Genomic DNA, 22104 nt, shown 5'->3' with positions numbered 1-22104 from the left:
ACTGTGGGCACTGTGGGCACTGTGGGCACTGTGGGCACACGGACACGGCTGTGGGGCGGCGCTCTGGGGCCGGGAGCGGGAGCGGGAGCGGGCGCGGGCAGGCAGAGGGCACTGTGGGCACACGGACACGGCTGTGGGGCGGCAGCGGCTCGGCCGGGGGCTGCTTCTGGGAGGCGAATGTATCATGGCTACGTTTTATTAAAAATAAAAATAAGAAAAGAATTCTAAGCTTGGATAGGATTTAGCAATAGAGCTTCAGGGGATGAGCTGTTTTCAACGGGGAATTCTGCGGACAAAAAGCTGGTAACAGGATGGAGCCAAACCCCTTGTCAAGGATACAGACAAGGACCGTGCAAGCGTCCCGCGCACCAGAACCCACAGCTGGGCCGGGAGCAAAATGAGCACGGGCAGGAAGGGGGCCAAGCGCCAGAAGGAGGAGGAAGAGGAGGAAGAGGAAGAAAAGGAGGAAGAAGAGGAGGAAGATGAGGAAAAGGAGGAGGAGGGTGCGCGTCCCCCTTGCGGCTCAATCCGGGGACGCGATGACGTCATCACACCCGCGCGCGAAGCGCGTCTTCCCCTCCGCGCGCCCCTCGCCCCTCGGCACGCGCGCTGCCCAGCCAATGACAGCGGCGCGCCGCCGCAAGGCCTCCTGGGGGCTGTAGTCCAATGCGCGCCCCCCACCCCACCCGGCACCACAGCTGCGCGTCCCTGCCGCGACCGGGGCAGAGCCCGCCCCCCGGCCCTTTGTGGGCGGGGCCCGACCGCGCCGCCGGCCAATGGCAGAGCGGGTCAAGGTTCGGCGGGCGGCCGGCGCGGCCAATGGGCGCGGGCGGGCGGTGGAGGGGGCGTGGCCAGCGGTGTTTTGTTCGGTTGCCATTGAGCAGCCCGGTCCATACGCACGGGGGAGGCGGTGCGGCCGCGCAGGTACCGGCGCCTGCCGTGGTGGGGGGGCGGGGGACGGGCACGGGGGAGACAACGAGCGCGGCCGGCAGGTAGCAACAGTCAGGCGGGTAACGGGTAACAGCCGTGTCGGCAGCAGCCCGACAGGCAATAACAGCCGTGCAGGCAGCAGCCGGACAGGCAGCAGCCGCGCTGGCGGCCCGCAGGCAGCGCGGGGCAGAGGGGAGGCAGCCCGGCCATCCTCGCAGCCCTTGGCGGAGCCCGGGAGGCCGAGCGCACCGCGCAGCTCCGGCGGGCGGGGCGGCGAGCGCGGCCCGGGGGAGCCTGCGGGGCGGGGGTGTCACCCCGGGGCTGCGCTTCCCGCAGCGGCACCTCCTGCTGCCGCAGGGCTGCGGGCTGCTCATCCCTCCGGCCGCCTCGGCAGATGGAGGTAAAGCGGCGTGGATGTTGTGCGGTTTGTTGTCATTGTCCGTGCTCGGCCCGGGCCGCGCTCCCCTCGCAGCGCCGGGGCTGCTGCTGGGAGCTGGCAGCGGCCGCCCCGCCGGGAGGCAGGAAAGCCGTGACCCCCAAAATGAAGTTAGCAGCGTTAATAGGCGCTGCGGGGCGGGTCCGGCCGGCGGCGCGGCGCTGCCCGGTCTGCCGGGGCCTGGCCCGGCCCGGCCTGCGGGGAAGGGAAGCCAAGGTGCTCGGACATTCCTTTGTGCCGCTGCCCTGGAAACACATGTCTGCAGGCACGTACCCCCGCGATTTTGAGGCGATTCCCCCCTGTCTGGCTCAAGGATAGGGTTACCTCTCTGGAGGTGCCTGTTTTTCCACAATAGCTGCCTTCCATAATGATTCCAGGGTGGAAACAGCGGCTGTTTTCTTCCTTCCCCTCCTCTCAGCAATGGGAAAGTTGATTTCTAGTTTATGGCCCCGAAGTGTAAGGACTAGTTGGGCTCAGTGGGCGAGTGAATGGGTTCTTTGTGTTATCCCAGCTTTTCTAAGGGCAGTAACATGGCTTTGTTCTGGTTATTTGGTTTATTAAATGTCTTCTGGCCTGCTGGAAGGCTGGATAGGAATGTGTGGTTGAATTTCTGGGTGCTACTGCAGGAGGTCGCTTTAGGTCCTATCAGACAGAGCAGACACCCGCTGTGGAGGCTTCTCAGGATTGGTGTTCAGGGATCTGCACTCAGGGATGGAAAAGTTCAGGCCTTTTCCCCTTTAGGGAAGAACATCCCCATGCCAGCATTCAGAAGTTTTGGAGCAACATCTCAGCTTTGGGGTTGCAGGGTTCCGAGGGACTGGGTGATTGTGTCCCTGGCTTTCACCAAGTCCTCTGCCTGGGGATCAGTTGGGCCAGCTGGTCAAATCCATTTTTTGGTTTGCTGTGCCTATCTTAAAATTAGCTCCTGAGAGCAGTTATTAGAGCCTTTGCTGTTGCATTGCCTCCCGTTCATTTCCCTTACTGATAGCAAATATTCTGTCAGAAAAAAAATTGCCATTTTTGGCAAGAACCAGTAAGTTTGCATCTCTTGTTGCAAGCTGGAACGTTTCTGGGTGTGTTTTAATTGTGAATGGTCTGCTTGCTTCTAGTCGGGCTTATGAAATGTGGAGCACAATGTTTGCTGAATAGCAGAAACTTTCCTGATGAAGCATGTTACTTGATCTGGTTTTATTGGAGGTGCAGTGTACTTGTTCAAGCCCAAAGAGCTTGTATCCTTGCAGTTACTGAGCTTCCAAAAATGTCTGGAAGAATTGTGCTCAGAGGCAGGAGATTAAAACATACATTTTAAGTAGCTCTACAAAAGCTGGTGGAACTCTGAACTAGAAAATGGGTTCACTACTCACTCACTTTGAATTTCCTTGAAATACTGTTCATATTAACATGTCTTCTATTTTTAATGAGCCTATTTTTTTTGCATCAGGAGCAACATGCTACTCTTAATCATAGGGAAGTAAATGCTGCCTGTTAGATACAAACTCAGAATAGTGATCTGCAAGATCAGCCCCCTAATGATATGATAGCTTTTTTTGGATGTTCCTGTGGTAATCTAGCAGTTCTCTAGTGGCCTTTACCTGCCAGTGCCTAACCCATAGTTATTGTCTCTTTAACCGGGGAATTAAAGTTGGTTAAATAATTGTAAGGGGTTGTTTTGAGTTCAGGATGGTTAAACTTCCCTACTTTCTTTCAAAAAGCTGGTTTTCTGCAGGGTACTATGATTCAGAAGAATGAGGAGGCTGAAAGAAGAAATATTTGTTTGCAACCATTGTGTTAAGCTTTGGAAGTTTAGAGGTGTAAAACTATACTTATGAAAATATGGTGGCCAGATAAACTGAAAGCCTGACTTTACTGAGAAGACTGCAATTTATTGCATGGATTGCTTTATTTAAAACAAAACCTTGAAGGATTTATTCTTTCCTTTAGGGATTCCTTGAGAGTCTGGTAGCCATTACTGTGGCTCCCTTTTTTTAGTTCCTTCTTTTCCCTTCTCTGTGCTTTCTCCCCCTTCCTCTGTTGCCTCCCCCCAATCTACATTCCTTTGTGTTAGCAGTGATGATGGCAGTTCTAGTCACCTCCTGTGGTTTGATAGATTATTCCCTTTAGAATCATGGTGTACTTAAAACTTTCCAAACACAATTCTTTCCTTGCTCCTCCACTTTTTTGATACTGGCTTTCAGTTTTGTTCTAAAAATTTGTCCTCTGTAGTTCTGGTTTGAGTTGTCTTCAAAACAAGTAAGAAGCCTTTAGTGGAAAATATTAGTATTTATGTTATGATTTACATTTCTTTTTGTGTATGTGGATGGTCATAGTATAAACAGAAATTTTCTGTTTTGGCAACAGGGAGCTTCTCTCTTCCCTGCAAGCTCACAAGTTCTGTGCTTTCTTTTCAGACAAAACTTTGCTTGCTTTAAACTGTAATTTTAATTTTTGTTAAATAAACTTCTTGGTCTTTTTTATTACTACATTCTTGAGATCTGGTAGTTACCAGATGTTGCAGGTACTCTGTTTTTACATGCTAGCGATTCCTGTCCAGTGTGGAATAATCTCCAACTTTTACTTTAGATATTGTAAGTAACATAACCCTATGTGGGGGGGTGAACCTACTCACAAAAACCTGTGGAGGGCTTTATGAGCACTCCTGAAGGAAGGGTCCATCAGCACAAGGAAGCCCTGTTCAATCCTAGGGAAGAAGTTCATGGCTAGGAATGCAGGCACTTGAAGTCAGTGCAGGGTCTGATACTTTCTTGGTAAGTAAATTTTAATCTTTTGACTCTGCACACCTGTGAGAGAGCCCCTTCCATGGACAACGTACTTTTTGCTTGTCATAAAGTTTGTGTCCTTAAAGAGATCTTGGCTGTAAAATACTGCAATCCAGTGATGAGTCTTTTAAAAAAAATCACATTCACTTTATTGGTTTCTCTTAATTGTAAACACTCTGTTAGGGGAATTGAGACAGTCATAGCTTCAGAAAGTGTTTTTCTTTAAGGATTTTCTTCTCACTTAAGAAGAGGCCTGTAAAAAAAAAAAAAAGGAGGGGTGTGGCATATTTTTAAACTCCTTTCTAAGCTGCTCTACAATTTTTTTGTGATGATCCAGCTGGATATTTTGGTACTGTTAAGTATAGAGAAACCTGAAATCAAGGTAACTGTTAACTCCTAACACAGCCCTTTCTACATTTGGTGCTGTTTTGGCTTTTTTGGTTGTTTTGGGGAATAATATCATTAGCAAGCTGGCAAGAAGCTGCTCAGCTAACTGCTAATGCTTTGCAGTGGGTGTAAATAACTTCTGAAGGCCATGTTGCTGCTAATTTTTAGGTTGAGTGGAGGAAGTAGGCAGGGTTGTTACTAAATACATTATCTGGGTTATGGCTCTTAGTTTACTGACAGCACTTTTTTAAAGCAAGCAGTTGGATATTGTGCTTTAAGGTAATAGGAAATGTTTCAATTAGGATATTTACTGAATTATAAAAACAAAATTAATATAATTGACTTTCTTCTGTTTGAATTTGTGTGTATTCTGGTAAAATGCAGCTGCCACATTTTGCAGGTTGGGTGTTAACATTAAGATCAAGGTTTCTGATCAGCTGGAATTCACATCTTTGCTCTGGACCTGATATGACAACATTGTTTTAAGTTCCTGTGAGAGGCAAACTGTAGGAAAGCACTGGGGAGAATTGTCAGTGATGTATCGGGCACAGAGCTTGGGGCATCCAGTGCCAGGGATGGCAGCTGCTCCCCAGTGAGGGTGTGGGTCTGTGCAGGTAGAGCCAAGGGTGTGAAACCTAACTGGATTTGGCCTGGAGCTTTCATTACAAGTGCCATTTACAAAACTGACTCTGTGTACCAAGACCTACACGTCATTGTAGGGAGGGCATTTGAGCTGCAAGAAAGCTGTTTCTGCATTTGCTGAGCTTCAAAATTGGAACACCCAGCTGGTACAGGAAATAGTTGAGGAAGTAACTGCAGCATCCCTGTCTATACCTTTACTTTTGTGCTTTAACCTGAGATCTGTGATGCTGGAAGACAGGATCTGAATTCCATTTTTTTAAAGGAATACCTGTTTCTCCTTAAGATTCCCCTCATGTAGCCACCCTTGTCAACCAACTTGCTGTTTATTTGTTACATCACTCCAGTTTTCTTGGGTTATGAAAGATCACATTTTTAACTTGCCCAGTTCTGCATTCAAGTGAAGATATTAAAAATTAAGGAAAATCTGTGCTGTCCTAATAAGACCTCATATAACAGGGCTGCGGCTTTTCTTCTACTGTCACCTCCCCTTTAGCCATTTATAGGAATAATGGAAACTTCTGTTGGTATTATATTAACTTTAGGTCCCTAATTTGCATCTCAAATAACATTGTGAACAGCATTAATGCCTTCGAGGGGTTTGGGAGGTTTTTTAATTTGTAGGGTAAATGTATTTTTTAACCTAATTGGGCAGTTCAGATTATTATTGCAGCGTGTTTAATTTTTGCTCTGCACAGCTTGCATTGATGTCAGTGGCTCTAAATCATTCCTTCAGAGCTGTGCACATGTGTTATGTTTCACCTTCTTAATTGTGGCTTTAGATTTTTGGTTTGGAAAAGTATTCATCCATCTCATACAGTTACTACTAGGTACTGTACGATATTTTTGTTCTTTATTCTACCCTCAAAAGTTTGTTTTGAATGAAAATTCTTCTTTTAAAGGTTCTTTTTCCCTTTAACTCCCCCTGCTTTCCCAATGAAAAATGCACTTCTCTGTCTTCCTTCAAGGTTTCTGTTGATCTGACCTCCTCTGGTTTTAGAGGGATGAAAGTTTATCGTGTTTAAGGAAGGGGACAAGTGACAAAAGCTGTGTGTCAAACCCTGTGGCATTATCAGCTGCCACTTTCCAAAAGTCATACACAGAATATGGAAGAGGTTAAAGTTTGGAGCCTCAGGTGTGATGTAAGTTATGAAACAGAATTGTGGGAACATAGTTGAGACAGGATGATGGGTCTGGGGCTCTGCCTTCTGCAGCTCAGCATTTCTTAGTCTATATGTAAATGGCTATTGAGGTTGTAGGTGGTTTTTGTATCATGTTATGTTCTCATAACATAGGAAGCTTCTGATCTGTGGGCTGTTTGAGGGTGTGATTTATTGATTTTTTTAAAGTATCGGTCTCCATTTAGATACCTGAGGCCTATTTGTATGTTTGTACAGTGTTTTTGATGAACTGACAGTTAAAGTCACAACCCTAGTTTAAAAGAAAGGAACTTCTTTGCCCAATTCTCCCAGTGTGATAGTAGTGGCAAATAATTCATTGCTGTGTGTTGGAATGGAGGGTAGTGGTGTGTGAGCATGCCTCCAGACTACTAGTGCTTCAGAGTGTCATTTGATGCAGTATTTAGTAAATGGGAGGAGAGAGGGGGTAATGAAAACAGCATTCAAGAGCTACTTAAATTAATTCACTAAAGTACAGCATGTGTTTCTTGTAGTGGGAAGGGGGTAAGAAACAAGTACCCAGCACTTCATGTTTTCATTTCTTGAAAATGAAACATGAAGTGAAACAACAGAGTTGAACCTTGATGAATTTGAGATGTGTGAGTAATTTGGAGGCTAAACTGAAGTGCTGCTGCCTGTTGTAAGAGGCTACCAAAGGTTAAGAGGCAGCAGGGTTTGGAGATTGTGCTGGTGCTGGAACGTGAGCCAGCGTGTTCCAGTGCCAGCCTGGTACTTGGCCTGTTCCCTTCTCAGGATGCAGAGTAGTCTGCTTGAGCTTGGCTGCATATGTGCCTGCTGACTTCATCCTTTTCTTCCATTAGCACCCCATCCTGACCAGACTTTTCTGGTTCAATATTTGGATAAGAAATTGCTGAACTGCAGGAGGGTAAGGTGGACTGCTGCTGCTCTTCTGTTTCCATGCCTCACAAATCAGAAGCATGTCCTTTAATAAAGCAGGAAAGTACCTGGATAAATACTTAGAGTACCAAACTATTACAGAGGATGAAAAAGGATCGTACTTAGTCTTGTTTTATGCTTTTTAGGTGGCCTGTTTATGCTTGAGCTCTTAAGAGTTAATTCCTCTGTGCTTTAGTGACTTTGGATTTTGCAGTTTAAATGTGAATGCTGTAACTAATGCTCTTTGCTTCAACTCCCCATCTGTAAAATGCTGCATATCTTAATTTTTGTTTTGGAGCATTTGGCTGCTGCGTGCAGCTTTTCCATCCTCAGGAAGTCCTAACCCAGCCTGAGGCAGTGGGTGTAAAAGGTGCATGCACATGTTCCTGTGACAGTGCCTTGACACCACATCAGTGAGAGCCATTACATCACCCTGCTGGCTTGTTAGAAGGCAAAGCACGCCTGTCTCTCTGAAGTAATAGGCTTCTGGCTTCCCTTGGTCACAAGAAAGATGCAGCAGGATATTGCAATATTGCTGAAACTTGCATGCTGCCAGAGGAGGGGATTGGAGGGGATTTATATCTGAGTGGAGAAAGTATGGGGCAGGTGTGACTTTCTTTGGTAATAATACAATAACCTGACTGTGCAAATCCTGAAGTTTTAATTTGAAAAATCAGAGAAGTAGCTTCTAGTTCATTGAAACTCAAAGTATTTTGTAGGAGGATAAGCAAAAAAATTACAGGGGCTTGAAAGTGAATTTGTCATTAAAAAAAAAAGTAGGGCTGTGAAAGGTGTAGGCTGGTGGTGAGTCTCCTGCCCCATACTGGTATTGCACATTGAATGTGATTCATAACAGAAGCCTGAACACCTCTTTTCTCCATAGTCCAGTGCTTTGCTGTTATTAAAACTTGTTCTGAATATGAAACCAGCTATCTTCCTTACTGCAGGTCAAGGTTATTTCCTAGTTCCCTGGACATAATGGACAGTTTCCATTTCTTCCCCTGTTGTAAGTCATCTTTAAAAAATATTTGAACTGTTCTTTGCAATGTTCCTGTTTCCTTGTGTCTTGCCCTCCACCCTTGTGATACTTTTGCCCTAAATAAAGATAGTGTGTTCAGGTCTTCCTGAGAGGTCATGTTTTTTTCAGCTCTGATCATTCCTGTTGTTCTCTCAAGTTAGTTGACGCTGGGCATCAAGTGTGGTGCTCAAAACCCAAGTCTGTCGTTCAGCTGAGACTTTCTGTGCTGAGTGAAGTGAAAAAATGGCTTCATGTTCCCTGGAGCTGATATTCCTGTTTATGCATCCCCATAGACTGGACTTTTTTACACCAGCTTAACACTCATTTCAAGGTCTGCCTGTTGATCTCATCTAGCTCACAGCTTTCTTCTGAAGAACTTGCCTTCTGATTGTTCATTTCATCTTATCTGAGCATGCCTTTCAGAACTCACTTGTATCCTATTATTACTTGCAGAACAGTTTTCAAACTTGTCAAAGTTATGGAGGATTTTAAGGCTGTCTTGCAGTCCTTCCTGCTGTTCTCTTACATATAACAAGGCTCCTGTGCCAGCAGCAGATCACGGGAAGCACAGAGATGGAACTGAGCTGGGTTCCTGCTCCGTGTTCTCCCATGCACTACTGGCAGCTGCTCTCTGGCTGTGCTTGTTCCCAAGGACTGCCTTTGCTCACTCCCAGCAGCACAAGGCTGTAAAATGTAGGTGTGTGAGCTCACAGGTTCCTCCCTGTCCCTAAACCCTGCTACACTGGTGTGCCAGTGAATCAGGTGGGTGCTGCACACCTGTAGTGCTCACAAAAGATTCCCACTCTTCCCAGAGGTTCTGCTTAAATATGAGGGAATTAAACACTCATGGCATGAATTTTGACCTTTTTTCTTAATGCAGGCATAGAATGAAAACGGGCTTAACCTCAAACTCATGTCCAAACCCTTGTTTGTTTTAAGAAAATCCCAACCATGTTCTGTTTCTGTATTTAAATATATCACATAATAGCCTGAATCTAGTACCTTGCAAATAATTCCAGGTGTTACAGAGCAGCTGAAGTCATCTGTAGTTAAAGTTCTTCAAAGCTGTCCATTCTTGAGATGAAATTGCTCTTTTATTGCAAGCTGTGTGTTGAAGGATAAGCTTCACTACTTGGAACAGCTTTTCTTTAGAGTATTTTTCTTGGATTTATATTTGTAAGTATTTTTTGACGTCTCTATGCAATTTTCTCTGTTTGAAATCTTAGTTCTCATATTATCTCCCCTGTCAAACTTGATGCACATAATAAATCTTGTGCTGCATAGGAATGGATTTTTCTGAGCCCTGTCTCTGTTGGGGTTGTTTGACACAGTTCTGTAAGTGCTGTTTGTTGTTTTTTCTTCAGCACCTCTTTCTCTAAGCTTTCTTTACATCTCTGCCATTCAGTAATTCCCTTAGACTTGCTCTTATCATTGCCCTATTTATAGTCCCTGCATGTGTAGCAGTTTATTCTCATCACACAGATGTATTTGAGTGTAGTTAGAAGTTTTATTGTGCCTCCAGCCAGCTACAGGCTGGAATAATGAGTTTTCCAGCAGTTCTTTCCACTGGATGCTCTAAGGAGGTGGACAGATACACTTTGAAACCATGCTGCAGTGTTAAATTGAGCAGAGGTTTAGAAAGTCTGATGGTTCTTTGCTGAAGATGTTGAAGGTATGTTAGATGGGATTACCTGTGACCACTCTAAACCCACAAAATGTTACCAGAGCAGTCAGGCATCATCACCTGGTGTTGGGAAGTTAATGTGGATGGTGAAATTTGTGCAGTGTACTGTAGGTTAATAGTTGTTTGTAAGTATTACAGACCTTAAACAGGATTATGGGGGAGCTATGTTCAGAAAAGCTCTTTCAAGGTATGTTCATGGTTGTGGCATGTTTTTCTGTATAAAGTGTGATACGCCAATTTACTAATGTAGTTGACTGCAAAATTCCATGTGTTCCTGAGATTAAACTTTATAGTCCTGTTAAATAATACAGTCTTAAACTGTGGAACTAGTTTGGGGGGACCTTCCCTTTGTCCTTTTCTCACTGCTGAGCACAAGCTGATCAAATAATACCAAACCTATTTGTGTTCTAAACTGGCTGTTGAACTGAGCCAAACTGCCATGAAGTAAATGCCTGTTGCACCTGCAGAAAAGGCTGCAGCTGTCAGAAGCTTGTTTATCACATCAGTACTTCTTGAGTCCAGGTGCTCAGCCAGTGACTTCCCCTAACACAGTTGTTTGTTTCAGATTTTCAGCAGAAAAGATGTTACTGCTTTATGCATATCATAGTATCCTTAACCTTTGCATGTGTGAAGATATCAGGAGCCCAGGTGTAATTTCAGAGTTTTATTTTAAGGGAAGCTTAGGTGGGTTGCACTTTCTGTCAGCATTGAAAGATCATTTGAAAGACTGCATCTCTTACTGTTGACTTCATCAGATAAATCTTTACTGTCTTGTGCTTCAGCTTGGTTACCAAAGTTGATCTTGTCACAATGCTGTCATCTGTAAAGGCACCTGCCCAAGTGGGAGGTCCCGTTTCTCTTCCAGCACTCTTGGTCCTGTCCTCCTTTGCACAGCTATTGTTGCTGAATGTTATGTGCTAGACTTGCCAGGTGACTTACCTGCTGCCATTCAAAGCTGCTAAATTTCTGTCCCAGTCAGGGAAGATTAAAAGTGAAGGCCTTCCTCAACACATTTTTCTACTGGCATTTTTGTGCTCAAATAAAATAGTTATTTTGGTTTATACTGACTGAAGTATGGTCTATCGTATGTGTATTAATTGGCATCTTGTACCTGTATCAGGGGCATGGTTTTACATGAAGGCTTCGTAGCTCATACTCTGTGAGTGAACTTTGTAATTTGGAGTTCTAGTGACTTCTGTGAATCCCCTTTGTCAAGTAAATATTTCTGTAGAATTTGCTTGTAGAAGTAATGAGCTGTTCATTGCACATCAGGTAGTGTTGAGGTAGTACACAGAAAATACTGAGCTTTTCCATCCAGCAAAGGTGATCTTCCAGTATTTAAAGAAACAATCATATGAATGTAACTGAAATAGTTCACTTTTTTCCTTTTGACGTGGTGTAACTTTGTTGCATGAAATTTCATTAGTTGATGTAATTGTTACAAATGCTTTTTCTAACTACCTACTGTAATGTGTAGCCCTTGGTTTGTGTCTTGACCTCTTAACACAGTGTTTCCTGAATCCAGCTGTTCAGTGTGCTGCTCAAAGCTGACTGCATTGAGACAAAGTATTTACCTGGCTTTTCAAATAGTCTAGTCAGCTAGTAAGAGCTGCATAGCTCAACTGAACTAATTTTTATTGAAGTACCTTTAATAGGCCTGGCAAGAGGGATGTCCCTGGTGGCACTTGAAGTAATGTCTGAATTGAATGCTGAAAGCACACACAGTATTGATGTGTACTGCCTTTGTCTTTGTATTTCATTCCATTATTTTAATGGGCTTTAATTTGTGGTCTGCTCATACTTGGGGCATTTGTGGACAGAGAGCTCACATGTAGAGCAGATTATATGTAGTGCAGATCCCTTCAGAGATTTCACCATTCAAAAGCTCATGGTATGTGCAAAACACAAGCTGGAAACCAACTATTAAGTTGATAGGAACTATAGTTTAGCAAAGTAAAGAGCAACAACAAGAAGTTCTTTAAACTACCACTTAGTTTTGCTATTTGTAGTGTGATACCAAGACCTCTTTGTTTAAAAGAAAATTTTTGCTGTTTGAAAGCTGTGTGGTACTTGGGTTCTATTTTCTGGATTCTAATGGATCTGGTAAGTTGATTGGTTTTGTAGAACTTGGGATCTTGTGTGCCACCTCTTGAGGTGGTATCTGCTGCCACATGAATTAGGGTTTCTTCAGTGACAAGTTGCAGATGGTGAGGCATGATAGAGAACAAGTTTGGGCCATGAGATGGAATTTGGTTGTCAGCTACACACCATGTTTCATATCTGTTCAATGCATTTCCATGCTCTTGCCACACAGATAATGTAGCAGCAAGCTTTAACTATTTTATACAAGCCTGCATAGTCTTTTACTGTTGTGTAAACTCTTCCTGTAATTTGCTTTCTTTACACTTTAGGGTTTTATATGAGAATATGTAAACAGTGTACTTGTGAACTGCTAAAATCGGGGTACACACATCCATATGCTCATTCAGTATAGTTGCACAATGATCTTCTGGAGAGTTCCAATGTTGAGACAAAGACTCACTTTTGTTACACAGCTAAATTGGGCATAGTACTTTGTAATGAGAAGGAAATATTACTCATAGTATGAAAAATAAGTGAGGCTTAGAGAAATGTGCTTCATGTTGCTGTAAGCATTGAGATGTATGAATATTTACAGAATACTGCTCAGAACTTGAGTTCTAAATTTAATGCTATCTGCACTTCACCAGCTGTACTATTTACTGAAGAATATTTGGACTACCATAGGTTCCTCATTTTTAATTTCCATAGATGTATGCAAGCTAATGAAGGGAGACTTCCCTGTGTGTAGATTATATAGCTCATTAGATCTCTGAAATGCCATGAAGTAGCATCTTAACATAAGTGTTTTTCACCTGGCCTGAGGCCTCTAGCAAGAACATTTCACACTTGGGATCATAAAAACAAACCTACTAGTTGGGCTTTTTATTTTAAACAAGCCAACCAGATGTCTGACACTCCTCAGAATGAACCTGAAGGCAAACAGGAGGAGGTTTATTAGCTGTGTGTGTTTTGGGAGCAGGATGTATGGAAGAGATTTGTACAATCCCTCAGCTCCAAGCCCATAGGCTTTGGTAATAGAGCAGTACTGCAGTGCTGGTGTTATTCCATTCTGTCACAGGGAAGCAGGATGTGTGTGGGGTAATCATTGTCACTGCCATACAAGTTAAGGGTCAGCACTGTGGTTTTTTTCAGCCCTGGGTATTTTTAAAGTATGCTTATGTGTCTGTTTTACTTCTCAGTTTTAAGGGCAAACACTAAGCAAAAGTAGGTGATACTATTTTTCACTCTGGCTTTTCTAACTGGTGGAGTGAAACAAATATATTGGTAGTAGGGCCAGTTGATCTATTTTGTCATTCTTCAAGCCTTAGAAAAGAAAAATCTCATGGGTCTTGTACAGTCTGGAGCACTTGCTTTAATGAAAGTCTGTTAGATTTCACCAAACACTAATATTATCAGTATAAATTACTATTTGAGTCTGAATTTTGTATCTTACTGGAGGCTTAGTCTATGAAGTAAATACCTCCATTGGTTTTAAGTAGCATATTTATAAAGGCAGTATGTGGAGGTGCAAGTAATTTGTGTAGAACCTGAGCTTTGAGTTCAGTAAGTAAACGTTACAATAAAAAGGTGGAGATTGCCCACTAAGTTCTGTTCTGAATTGCTCAAACAGGCAGTAGCTCTTGGTTTGAGTAGCTATGACTGTTAGCTCATTCAGTTCATAATTAATTACTGCAAAAGCCAAGGGCTTGGTGTTATGTGTTCAAGGCTCAGTAGATCAGAGTTCTGTTCTCAACATTGCATCGTAGCCTTGGGCTTTCTGCAGTAGGGCTGAGGAGAAAGCCTCCAAATCTCACATTGCAGGGAGATGACTGGTCATGGGCCAGTGCTAATGGCTAATTCAAATGGAACTTCAAACAGAATAGATGTAAATATTCTTCAGCAAAATTAAGTCCTTGCCTTGCCATTGTGGTAGATTATTTTAGGAAAGAGCATAAGTAACAAAAGCATCTTGGAACAGCATCTTTGAGCAGCATCAGACACAAGGCACAGCTCATCTGTTGTCCTGTCTGACAAAGATACTTTAAAAGATGCAGGATGACTTGTCTGATATGAGTATTTGGCCTGAAAAACAGGTTTAAACCTGAGACTGACTTTTTACTGATATGAGTTAGCAATAAAAAAAATGTTTTAACCTCTGGCTGAGTTGAGGTCTTAGCCCTAGTTTTCTGTAGTGGTATATTCCCTGCTTTAATTAGGTATGACCTGGAAAAAGTCTCTTGAGCTTACTTCACCACTTCTGTTGCTTTGAAAAGTGTATTTTATAAACTGTGACAAAGGTTTAACATTGCTTATCTCCACCTGTCTTTTTCCTTTCTGGAAGGTGACTCTCATCTTGTTTTAAATGAAACCCAAACTACTGACAGTAACTTGAGAAGTAAAAGGGGGTATAATTATTACAGACAACAGTTCATAGTATAAAATAATTTGTTCTAATTAAAAATGTAGTTAATTATTTTAGGTTTTTGTTTTGTGCGTGTTCCTCAGCCAAGCTGGGTGAATTGTATAGCTAAGGATGGGAAACCATCCTTAATTTTGGTAATACCAAAGTATTGCCTTTAACCTCTTTCCAGCATATCACCTGTCTTTTTAAAGTAAAGTGGAATCCAGAGGATGTGGGTGATGGTTGAGGCTTCCCTCCCTTCTCATAGGAGCTCTTGGATCTGAAGTGTGGGAGATGGAGTAGAAGTGAGTGTGTAGGATGCAGCTTTATTTTAGTAGCAGTTTATATTTTGTCTCAGCTGCCTCAGTGACCATTTGGTCTTAGTGATGATGGTTTAGGGTCGAAACAGTGAAATTCTGGGCTCATAGTGATTTTCTGCATTTGCGGTAAGTGGATCTAATATTTAGTCTTACCTGTCTCTGGAGGCATTAACAACCCAAAATGTCATTTTTGACCTCAGAGTGGTGATCTGTAGTCCTGCCTTGCACTTTAGGTGATGTGTATTTTTCAGCAGACAGTTTTGAGCTCTTGATATTCCTTGTGCTTCCAGAGCCTGTGGAATATCTGAAATTTGTGTCCAGAGGCCATAAGTTGATGTAAAGGATGTCTTCCAGCCTATTCATCTTGTCCCTTCTTGGCATTCTGTGCTGGAGTTGTGTCAACCTGAATCCAAGCTTGAACATTTCATAATATTGAAGTTTACTTCTAATGAAAACTGGTTTATGAAAGCACTGCATGGATAAAGAGGAGAGGTTCTGTAACTCATGAAATCTGCCTTCAGTTCTTTTAGAGAAACTCTAAATTGCAAATGGTGAAACTGGGTTCTTTGGTTTGTTCGTTCAGAGTTGAATGTGTAGGGTGTGGTGTTAAGGCTTAATTTTGTCACATCTGGACTCTTCAGGGAGAACAACAATTTAAACAGAATTTCTTAGATGGTTGCAAAACAGTTTCTACAGAATACAAGCTAGGATTATAAACTCTGTTCTTGGTCCTTTTGGTCAGAAACTGTTATTCTAATGCACTGTTAAAAACCTCTTTGTAAAGAACCTCAGAAAATAAAGGGGTGCTAATTAATGGCATTGAGAGGACTTCAGAAGTACAATATGTTGGAAATTGAGGTGTCCCCTTTTAGTACCAATCCCCCAAAATGTGGATTGATAATTTTATAGCTGTAGGGACCTTTCTAATTAAAACTTTTTTTTTTTTTTTTTTTACTTGATGTGGAGTTTTGGAAGGTTTGCACAATAGCCACACTGCAGATTAATGCAGGAAAGGATAGAATCCAAATAATTCTCTTTTAAATGCCTGCTCTCAACTTTTCTGGGCTAAAAGTTATTAATAATAGACTTATGTTGTAAGGAATGCTTAGCCTCTAAATGAACTTCTTAGCACTGTAGTAAATAATAGGTATTTTTAGAATATTGTCTTCCCTTTTGGAAATTGGAATTTTGCATTGCAGGAAACTAGACATTTTGTAGCTTTTTGTCAGATGGTATAAAGTATTAGCTTAGCAGTTTCTGAAAAGTTGATCTTCCAACTTAGAGTTGCTTCAAGCATAAGTGGGATAGGACAGATGCTCTGTTAAAACTTGATCAGTTTTATGTAGTGTTTCAGTTTTGAAGTGCTTCTTGAGTGCTGCAGAAAGTGCCAGGAGGCAAAAAAATCACACCACCTTTGTCTAGAGTCTAGTAGCAAAAACATCTAGATCTGGGGTTAGTACTGCTGCAGTGATTAGCTCCTTTGGCTTGCTGAAGCAGAGATAATATTTTTAAGGACCTACTTATCCGAATTGGAATTTTGACTCCAGCTAATCCTTTTCTTCTGGGAGCAAGCTAAGTGCATGTATGGGATTGTTGGCAGGAAAGGTTCCATGTAGCACTCGGAGCAGAGAGTAGGAAATAATGTGAAGTAACAGAGGGAACAACCCTTTATGTTCTCACAGGTCATTTCAATGCCATAGGCAGAAAAATAATGGAACAGTGATCACCAAGAAACACCTACATTTGTGTTATGGGGAAATGATCTAAAAATCTTGTGATCTCTTCTTTATCCAAGATAGAACTTCCAGAAACAGAGAAGAAATTGTTAGAAGTGTTTCAAACAAATGTAAATTTTCCCATTGAGATGAGCTGTTGCTGGAACATTTTGTCCTGCAGGATGCAGAGGAGGAGGAGGAGTGGGTTGGAAATGAGTCTGGCTGCCTTACTTTCTTAGAGCCAAGGAGAGATTCTTTTTGTGTGTTGGCTTTGTGTTCTTCATCAGGACTCTTCATCGCTTTGAAAGTAGCTTGTCAAACTGAATGAGCTTCTGACATCCTTTAATTGACTGGGAGGTTGGATAATCTGTATTTTTAGTAGTCTTCCCCAAAAAAGACACTAATGATGTCACTGAGAAGATACAGATTTTGTGACATGAGCACTTCTGTTCTATTGCCACTGTTAATTTTGGCAGAGATTTTACAAGTCATTACTAGTTGTAGCTAAACTTTTAAAGAAATAAACCCTTTCTCCTTTAGTAGTACTATAGAGATATAATAATGAATCTTTCCTTTTCTCAGCCTTCAGAATGAGTAGAAAAGAACTTTAAATCAGAGGCGGTGGAGATGCTGATTCCATCACAGCTCATTCTCCAGCTTTGAGGAATGTTAGCTTTGGCTTGCATTTGGAGTTTGATTTTTATGTTCCATTTATTCCTTTTGATTAGTCTACCTTTCAGTAACAAAAAATAGCTTCTCTTCCTCCCCACCCCTCACCTCTGTCCCTCAGCTCAAGATTATAGGATAATTAAGGCTCTCCCAGGACAGAGACTGAGTAACATCTTTTGTTGTGTGTGTTTATCTTGGAGGTCTCGGCTTGCTCACTATCCTACCTAATCAGGCTCCACAAAGGATGGTGTGCTCAGGGAAGGATGGCCATAATCTTGTAGGACTCCATCCAACTTGCAGCTCCAAGTCCTGTTGTTATCAGCTCAAGGCTTGGAGGATGTTCCTGTTTGAGCTGGCAGCCCCTGGCTCTGCTGCTGCCTGTGGAGATGAGGTGACAGCAGAGGTGTGTTACCTGTGGGTTGTGCTTCCAGGCTCTCCAGGGGCTGGGGAAGGACTGGATAGTGGCAAGATCTCTGCCATGAGGCAGCTGAAAACATAAATTCAGCAGCATCTTCATTGCCCTAACAAGGATGGTCAAATAGTTCATATTGCTGAAAATCCAATTAGTGTGAAGTGCTGAGCAGTTTGAGAGGGATTCAGCCTGATAAGCATAAAGAGTACAATAAGGAGAGACTGAAAAATAAAGTTGGCTGCCTTTAACCAGCTCTAGAAAAATTGCATGGTGGAAAAAGTACATAAAGTAAACAGCTTACTCTACTCTCTCTGTGGATCCATTAAATACATACCATAGCAGAGAGTCTTGAAATAAACTAAACCCTCAAAAAATAGGAAAATTAGGTGAGGAGCTTCCCTCTAGGAGGTATTGAGGGACAAAAAGCTTATAAATACATAACAAAGATTTAAAATGACCACAGCTATGTCATTCTTCAGAATCTCTTGTCTCCTGACAGCCAATATTAATTAGCAAAGATAAGGGAAACAATTCCTTGTAGAGTATACATAGCTCAACCAGAGTGAAGTGGGAGTTTGGTCACTGAGTTAAGGTGCTGAGGCTGCAGGGAGGATTTCAGATCCCTTTGAGCTGCTAAGTTTGACCAGTCAAAGGAGTACAAATTGGGAAAGGAAGGTGGGAGCAAAACATGTTCAAACTGTTTCAGAAGGAGATGCCTAATTTCTAATTAAAGAAGAATCTGCATGGCTCAGGGTAGGAATGCTGATGTCAACTGGCTTTCTTGTGTGGGGAATTTCTTTTCTTTCTGATGCTGTGGTTGGACAGGTACTTGGACAAGCAGTGTCAGCATCCCACAATGCTCCCACACAAGCATTTGTGTCCAGTTCATGGCAAACCAGGCTGGGGAGCTGATCCAGCTGTAAACAACATTTCCCAGAAGCAAAAGGAAGTGTTTTGGTTTCATCCAGCTATAAAAATTCCTCGATCTAGTTCTGTGTGATGAGCAGAAGCACTTGTGCTGGCACACTGCTGTGGGCCACAAATAGCCAGAGAAGAGAATGTGTTGGCAGCTGAGGTACATCAAAGTGCAGCCTACAGTGGCTTGCAGTGGTAGGAGTGTGATGGTGACATTTCAGTGGTAGGAGTGTGTTGGTGACATTTTGACCACTTGAAACATTTGTTGTGTCATCCTTAATGAGGACTGTAAGAACAGATTTCTGGTGTAAAACAGTTAATACCAATGTACTGATCAAGCACGTTTAAGAAGGGTGAGAAGGGAATTCACTTAAGTGTGCTTCTGATCTGAACTACAAGCCCTGCTATCAGGGTTGTGCTTCATATTGAGAAATGGAATTGACTTGTGATGGAGAGCAGGAGAAAGTAGGAGCAGATGAAGGCTTTTTGGGCTAACAGCACCTTTCCATCCCTGCCCTATACTTAAAAATAAAACTTTGTCAATGGAGCATGTCTCCATGTGAAAAATTATTATTGCGTAAATGGTTAAAATGAAATTTTTTTGGTGGTGGGGAGGTTCCACAGTGCCTGTATTTCAGAACTGATTGGGTTCCATGCTGTCAGAAAGTGCCTGAATGGTTGCAGTGCCCAAATACTCCTTTCAGTAGCTGGTAGAGTTTATGAATGTGAATAACTACAGTTCAGCATGATTTTGAAAGTGCTGTGCTTCTGTGATTTCATTTGCTTTCCCTTTATCCTTGGATTCAATTGGTCTGTTAACTGAAATCTAATGTCATTCTGTCTAGTCTCTCCTTATTTTAGCTTGTATTTAGCTGACTTAAAGTTGCAGTGAAACATCTGAAGAGTTGAAGTACTAAGCAAAATATAATAAACTGATCTCTAATCATTCTCCCATCTTTGGTATTTTAATTGGATTTTGATTCTTTTTTCTTTGAGGGAAATAAAACCCCACAATTTCTTCTATGGCTCTTCTTAATAGAAGCAACTATACCTGCGTTGAACTTTTCAGCTGATTCTTAATAGTAGCATCTTACTAGTGGAAACATGAATCCTAAACGTGGATCTGAAAGTCTTTGCACTGGTTATGAATGATTTCAGTATTTTCAATCTGTAAAGGAGCAACATCTGACCTCCAGTCAGCCTTTCTTGTGACTTCTATTCTGGATTTCCAGATTTACTTTAAACTCCACCAGGTTTAAAAGGGACAAAGCAATGTTTGATTGTGCTGCTCTAGAAACTGCTGTGTTCATATGTTTGCCCTCAAACTTGGCTTCAGTATTTCATGAGCCACACTTTGCTTTGATTGCTCACGCTGAGCAGTGTATGTGCCACCTTTACCAGTGAGTGTATGAACTTGAGGGTTTTTATTATTTGACCTGGTGTGATGTCAGAACAAGATGTAAATATTTCAAGTTGTATGCTTTCCTGAAAGATAGGACATGTTTTTACATGAAGTAAAACCAGACCAGTTGAATTTCCAGCTATCTGTGTAGCATTATTTGTGGTGGAAGAGCATTTCTAAGCATTCTATCTTACAGCAAAAAAAAGCAGATATAAGAACAAGGCCAAAAGTTGGGCAGAAGTTGTGTTTGTGGGACAAGCTCTCAGGCTGAGGGAGGCTGGTGTACAGCAGACTGCTGTGAAGGTAAAATAGTGCATGGTTAACATATGAAAATCATATTTGAGGATGTACCTAAAGGCAACAGGTTTAAAAGATAGTCTAACATCACCATTACTAATATTAATAGCTTAGTTTTAAGTGGGTTTAACTTGACTCATAGCCTCAAGTTGCTTTTTTTCTTTGCTATTACTAGGTATTTAAACAGCTAATTAGTAGTGTAGAAGAGGCAATATTTTATGGAAATGTTATTTGAAAATAATATTCTGCCTTTTTTTAAACTGTGGATTTAAAACTAGAAAATGTAAATAAGCTTATGGTCCTAGCAGCATCAGTGTTCCTTCCCGAAGCCTCATGTTTAAATTCGGAAATACTCTGTGAAGATCTCTTTCTACTTTATATTCCATAAGGGATCCCTGAACATGCTTGGCCACCTTAAATCATCTAGAATGGTTAATGCAGGTCACTAGAGAGAGAAAATATGTAGAGGATGTTTAAGATAAAAAGAGGTAGCTGATGAACCTAGTGCTTTTGATTTAGATGACTGCTCACAGAATAAAGATATCAAAGCTGTTGTCTGTGATACTTTTATGTGTATGAGAATCTGTCCTGGTTACCAGATCTGGTGTTTGCTGACAGGTAACAATTATGTAACCTTTAAAGAAAAAGCTGAAAAAAATGCAGGGCAAGATACTAAAAGTAGCTGAGGGTTTAGGAAGTGGTATAGTGTTTGTTATCCACTGCTTCACTTCTGTTTTTAAGAGGGGATTAGTGATGAAAAAATACAGTAGAATGCTTTAACATGGCCAAGTAGTGTTAAAAATACAGTACAGTATGGTGGGTAAATGTCTGTGTCGTGTGCTGTTCTAATATACCTGGCTTAGGCTTCAGTAGTTTAAATGAGGGAAAGCTTTCCCTCTGCCTTGGATTAAACTCCTAGGTAGAAACAGTTCGGTAGCAGGAAATGGCCAAATAGTATACTCTGATCTGCACCATTAATGAGTGAAATTTTAATCAGTGAAATCTCAAATAGGAATATTCTTTCACGAGTTGTGTAATCTGAAATGCCAGGCCATCAGCACTGGTCACAAAGTGATGTATTTGCATGAGGGACTAGTCCAAATAAGAGTTGTCACCACAATACTTATTATGATATATGCAAGAATTTTTCTGACTTTTTCCTTTTTTGTAATCCAATTTTACAGGAAACCAGACATGATACACTGACAGCATTTGGAAATAAACTTTGGCAGTAAGATGGAAGCAAAAATCTCAAGATTCTAGACCAAAACAGAAATGGCTCATGAGTATTGAAAGAAGAGACTGAAGAGCCTCCAACACTTGTGTGAGCAGTGGAAAAGGAACAACTACCATGGTAACACTAATAACAGAAAAGCTGCAGAACCAGAGCTTGGATGATCTGACCTGTAAAACATACAATATTAATCTGGTAAGGATCTACCAAAACAACATGAAATAAATGTGAAATGCCAAGTAACTCACAACTGCATAACAAATTGAAGAATGCAGATCAGCCAGAATTTAGCTATTTAAGTTAGGACTGGTTTGCAAGGTTGGGTGAGAGTTGTAATGGGAAGGAAAAGGGGATCTACAGTGTTTAGTCCATTTTTGAAGTGATGTTTTTTACTTTAATGATTTTTTTAAACCTTGCTACTTCACTTTAAATAGCAAAAAGCCAGGTCTCTTCATGAAATAGTGTTCTAATGACTGAAAAGGATTATTCAAGCTTCTCAGGATTCCTTTTTTTACTATGCACACATATTTTTATGGGTTGGAATTTTCTTCTCCCCATACAGACCAGGTGTTTGTTAGCTTTATATCTGAAAAGAGTATTTATTTATAAAAATCCTTGACTGCTGTGTAGGTAACTATCAGCACTGGGCAGAAGGAAAACAGATCATCAAGTAAATACAGTTAAACTAGAAGTCAGGTTACTACCAGACTG

At 41.8% G+C, this 22104-nt stretch overlaps 1 protein-coding gene across 3 annotated transcripts in view; it reads left to right on the top strand.

Annotated features, from left to right (window-relative positions):
- The first annotated feature begins 788 nt into the window (after positions 1-788).
- FAM53A (family with sequence similarity 53 member A) overlaps positions 789-22104 on the top strand; it is a 69829-nt gene continuing 48513 nt past the window's right edge. For 2 of the 3 annotated variants that reach the window (XM_012573662.5, XM_002198437.7), the window contains exons 1-2: positions 789-924; positions 21344-21588. In XM_012573662.5, the coding sequence (XP_012429116.2) occupies positions 21511-21588 (78 nt within the window). In that variant the 5' untranslated portion in view covers positions 789-924; positions 21344-21510. Of the gene's footprint in view, positions 925-1055; positions 1331-21343; positions 21589-22104 lie in introns of those variants that run through there. The other variant, XM_030270544.4, reaches the window with a different exon arrangement.

Source organism: Taeniopygia guttata, chromosome 4 (assembly GCF_048771995.1).
Source record: "Taeniopygia guttata chromosome 4, bTaeGut7.mat, whole genome shotgun sequence".
In the NCBI taxonomy this organism is placed as follows: Eukaryota; Metazoa; Chordata; class Aves; order Passeriformes; family Estrildidae; genus Taeniopygia; species Taeniopygia guttata.
This window is presented reverse-complemented; position numbering and strand designations above follow the sequence as displayed.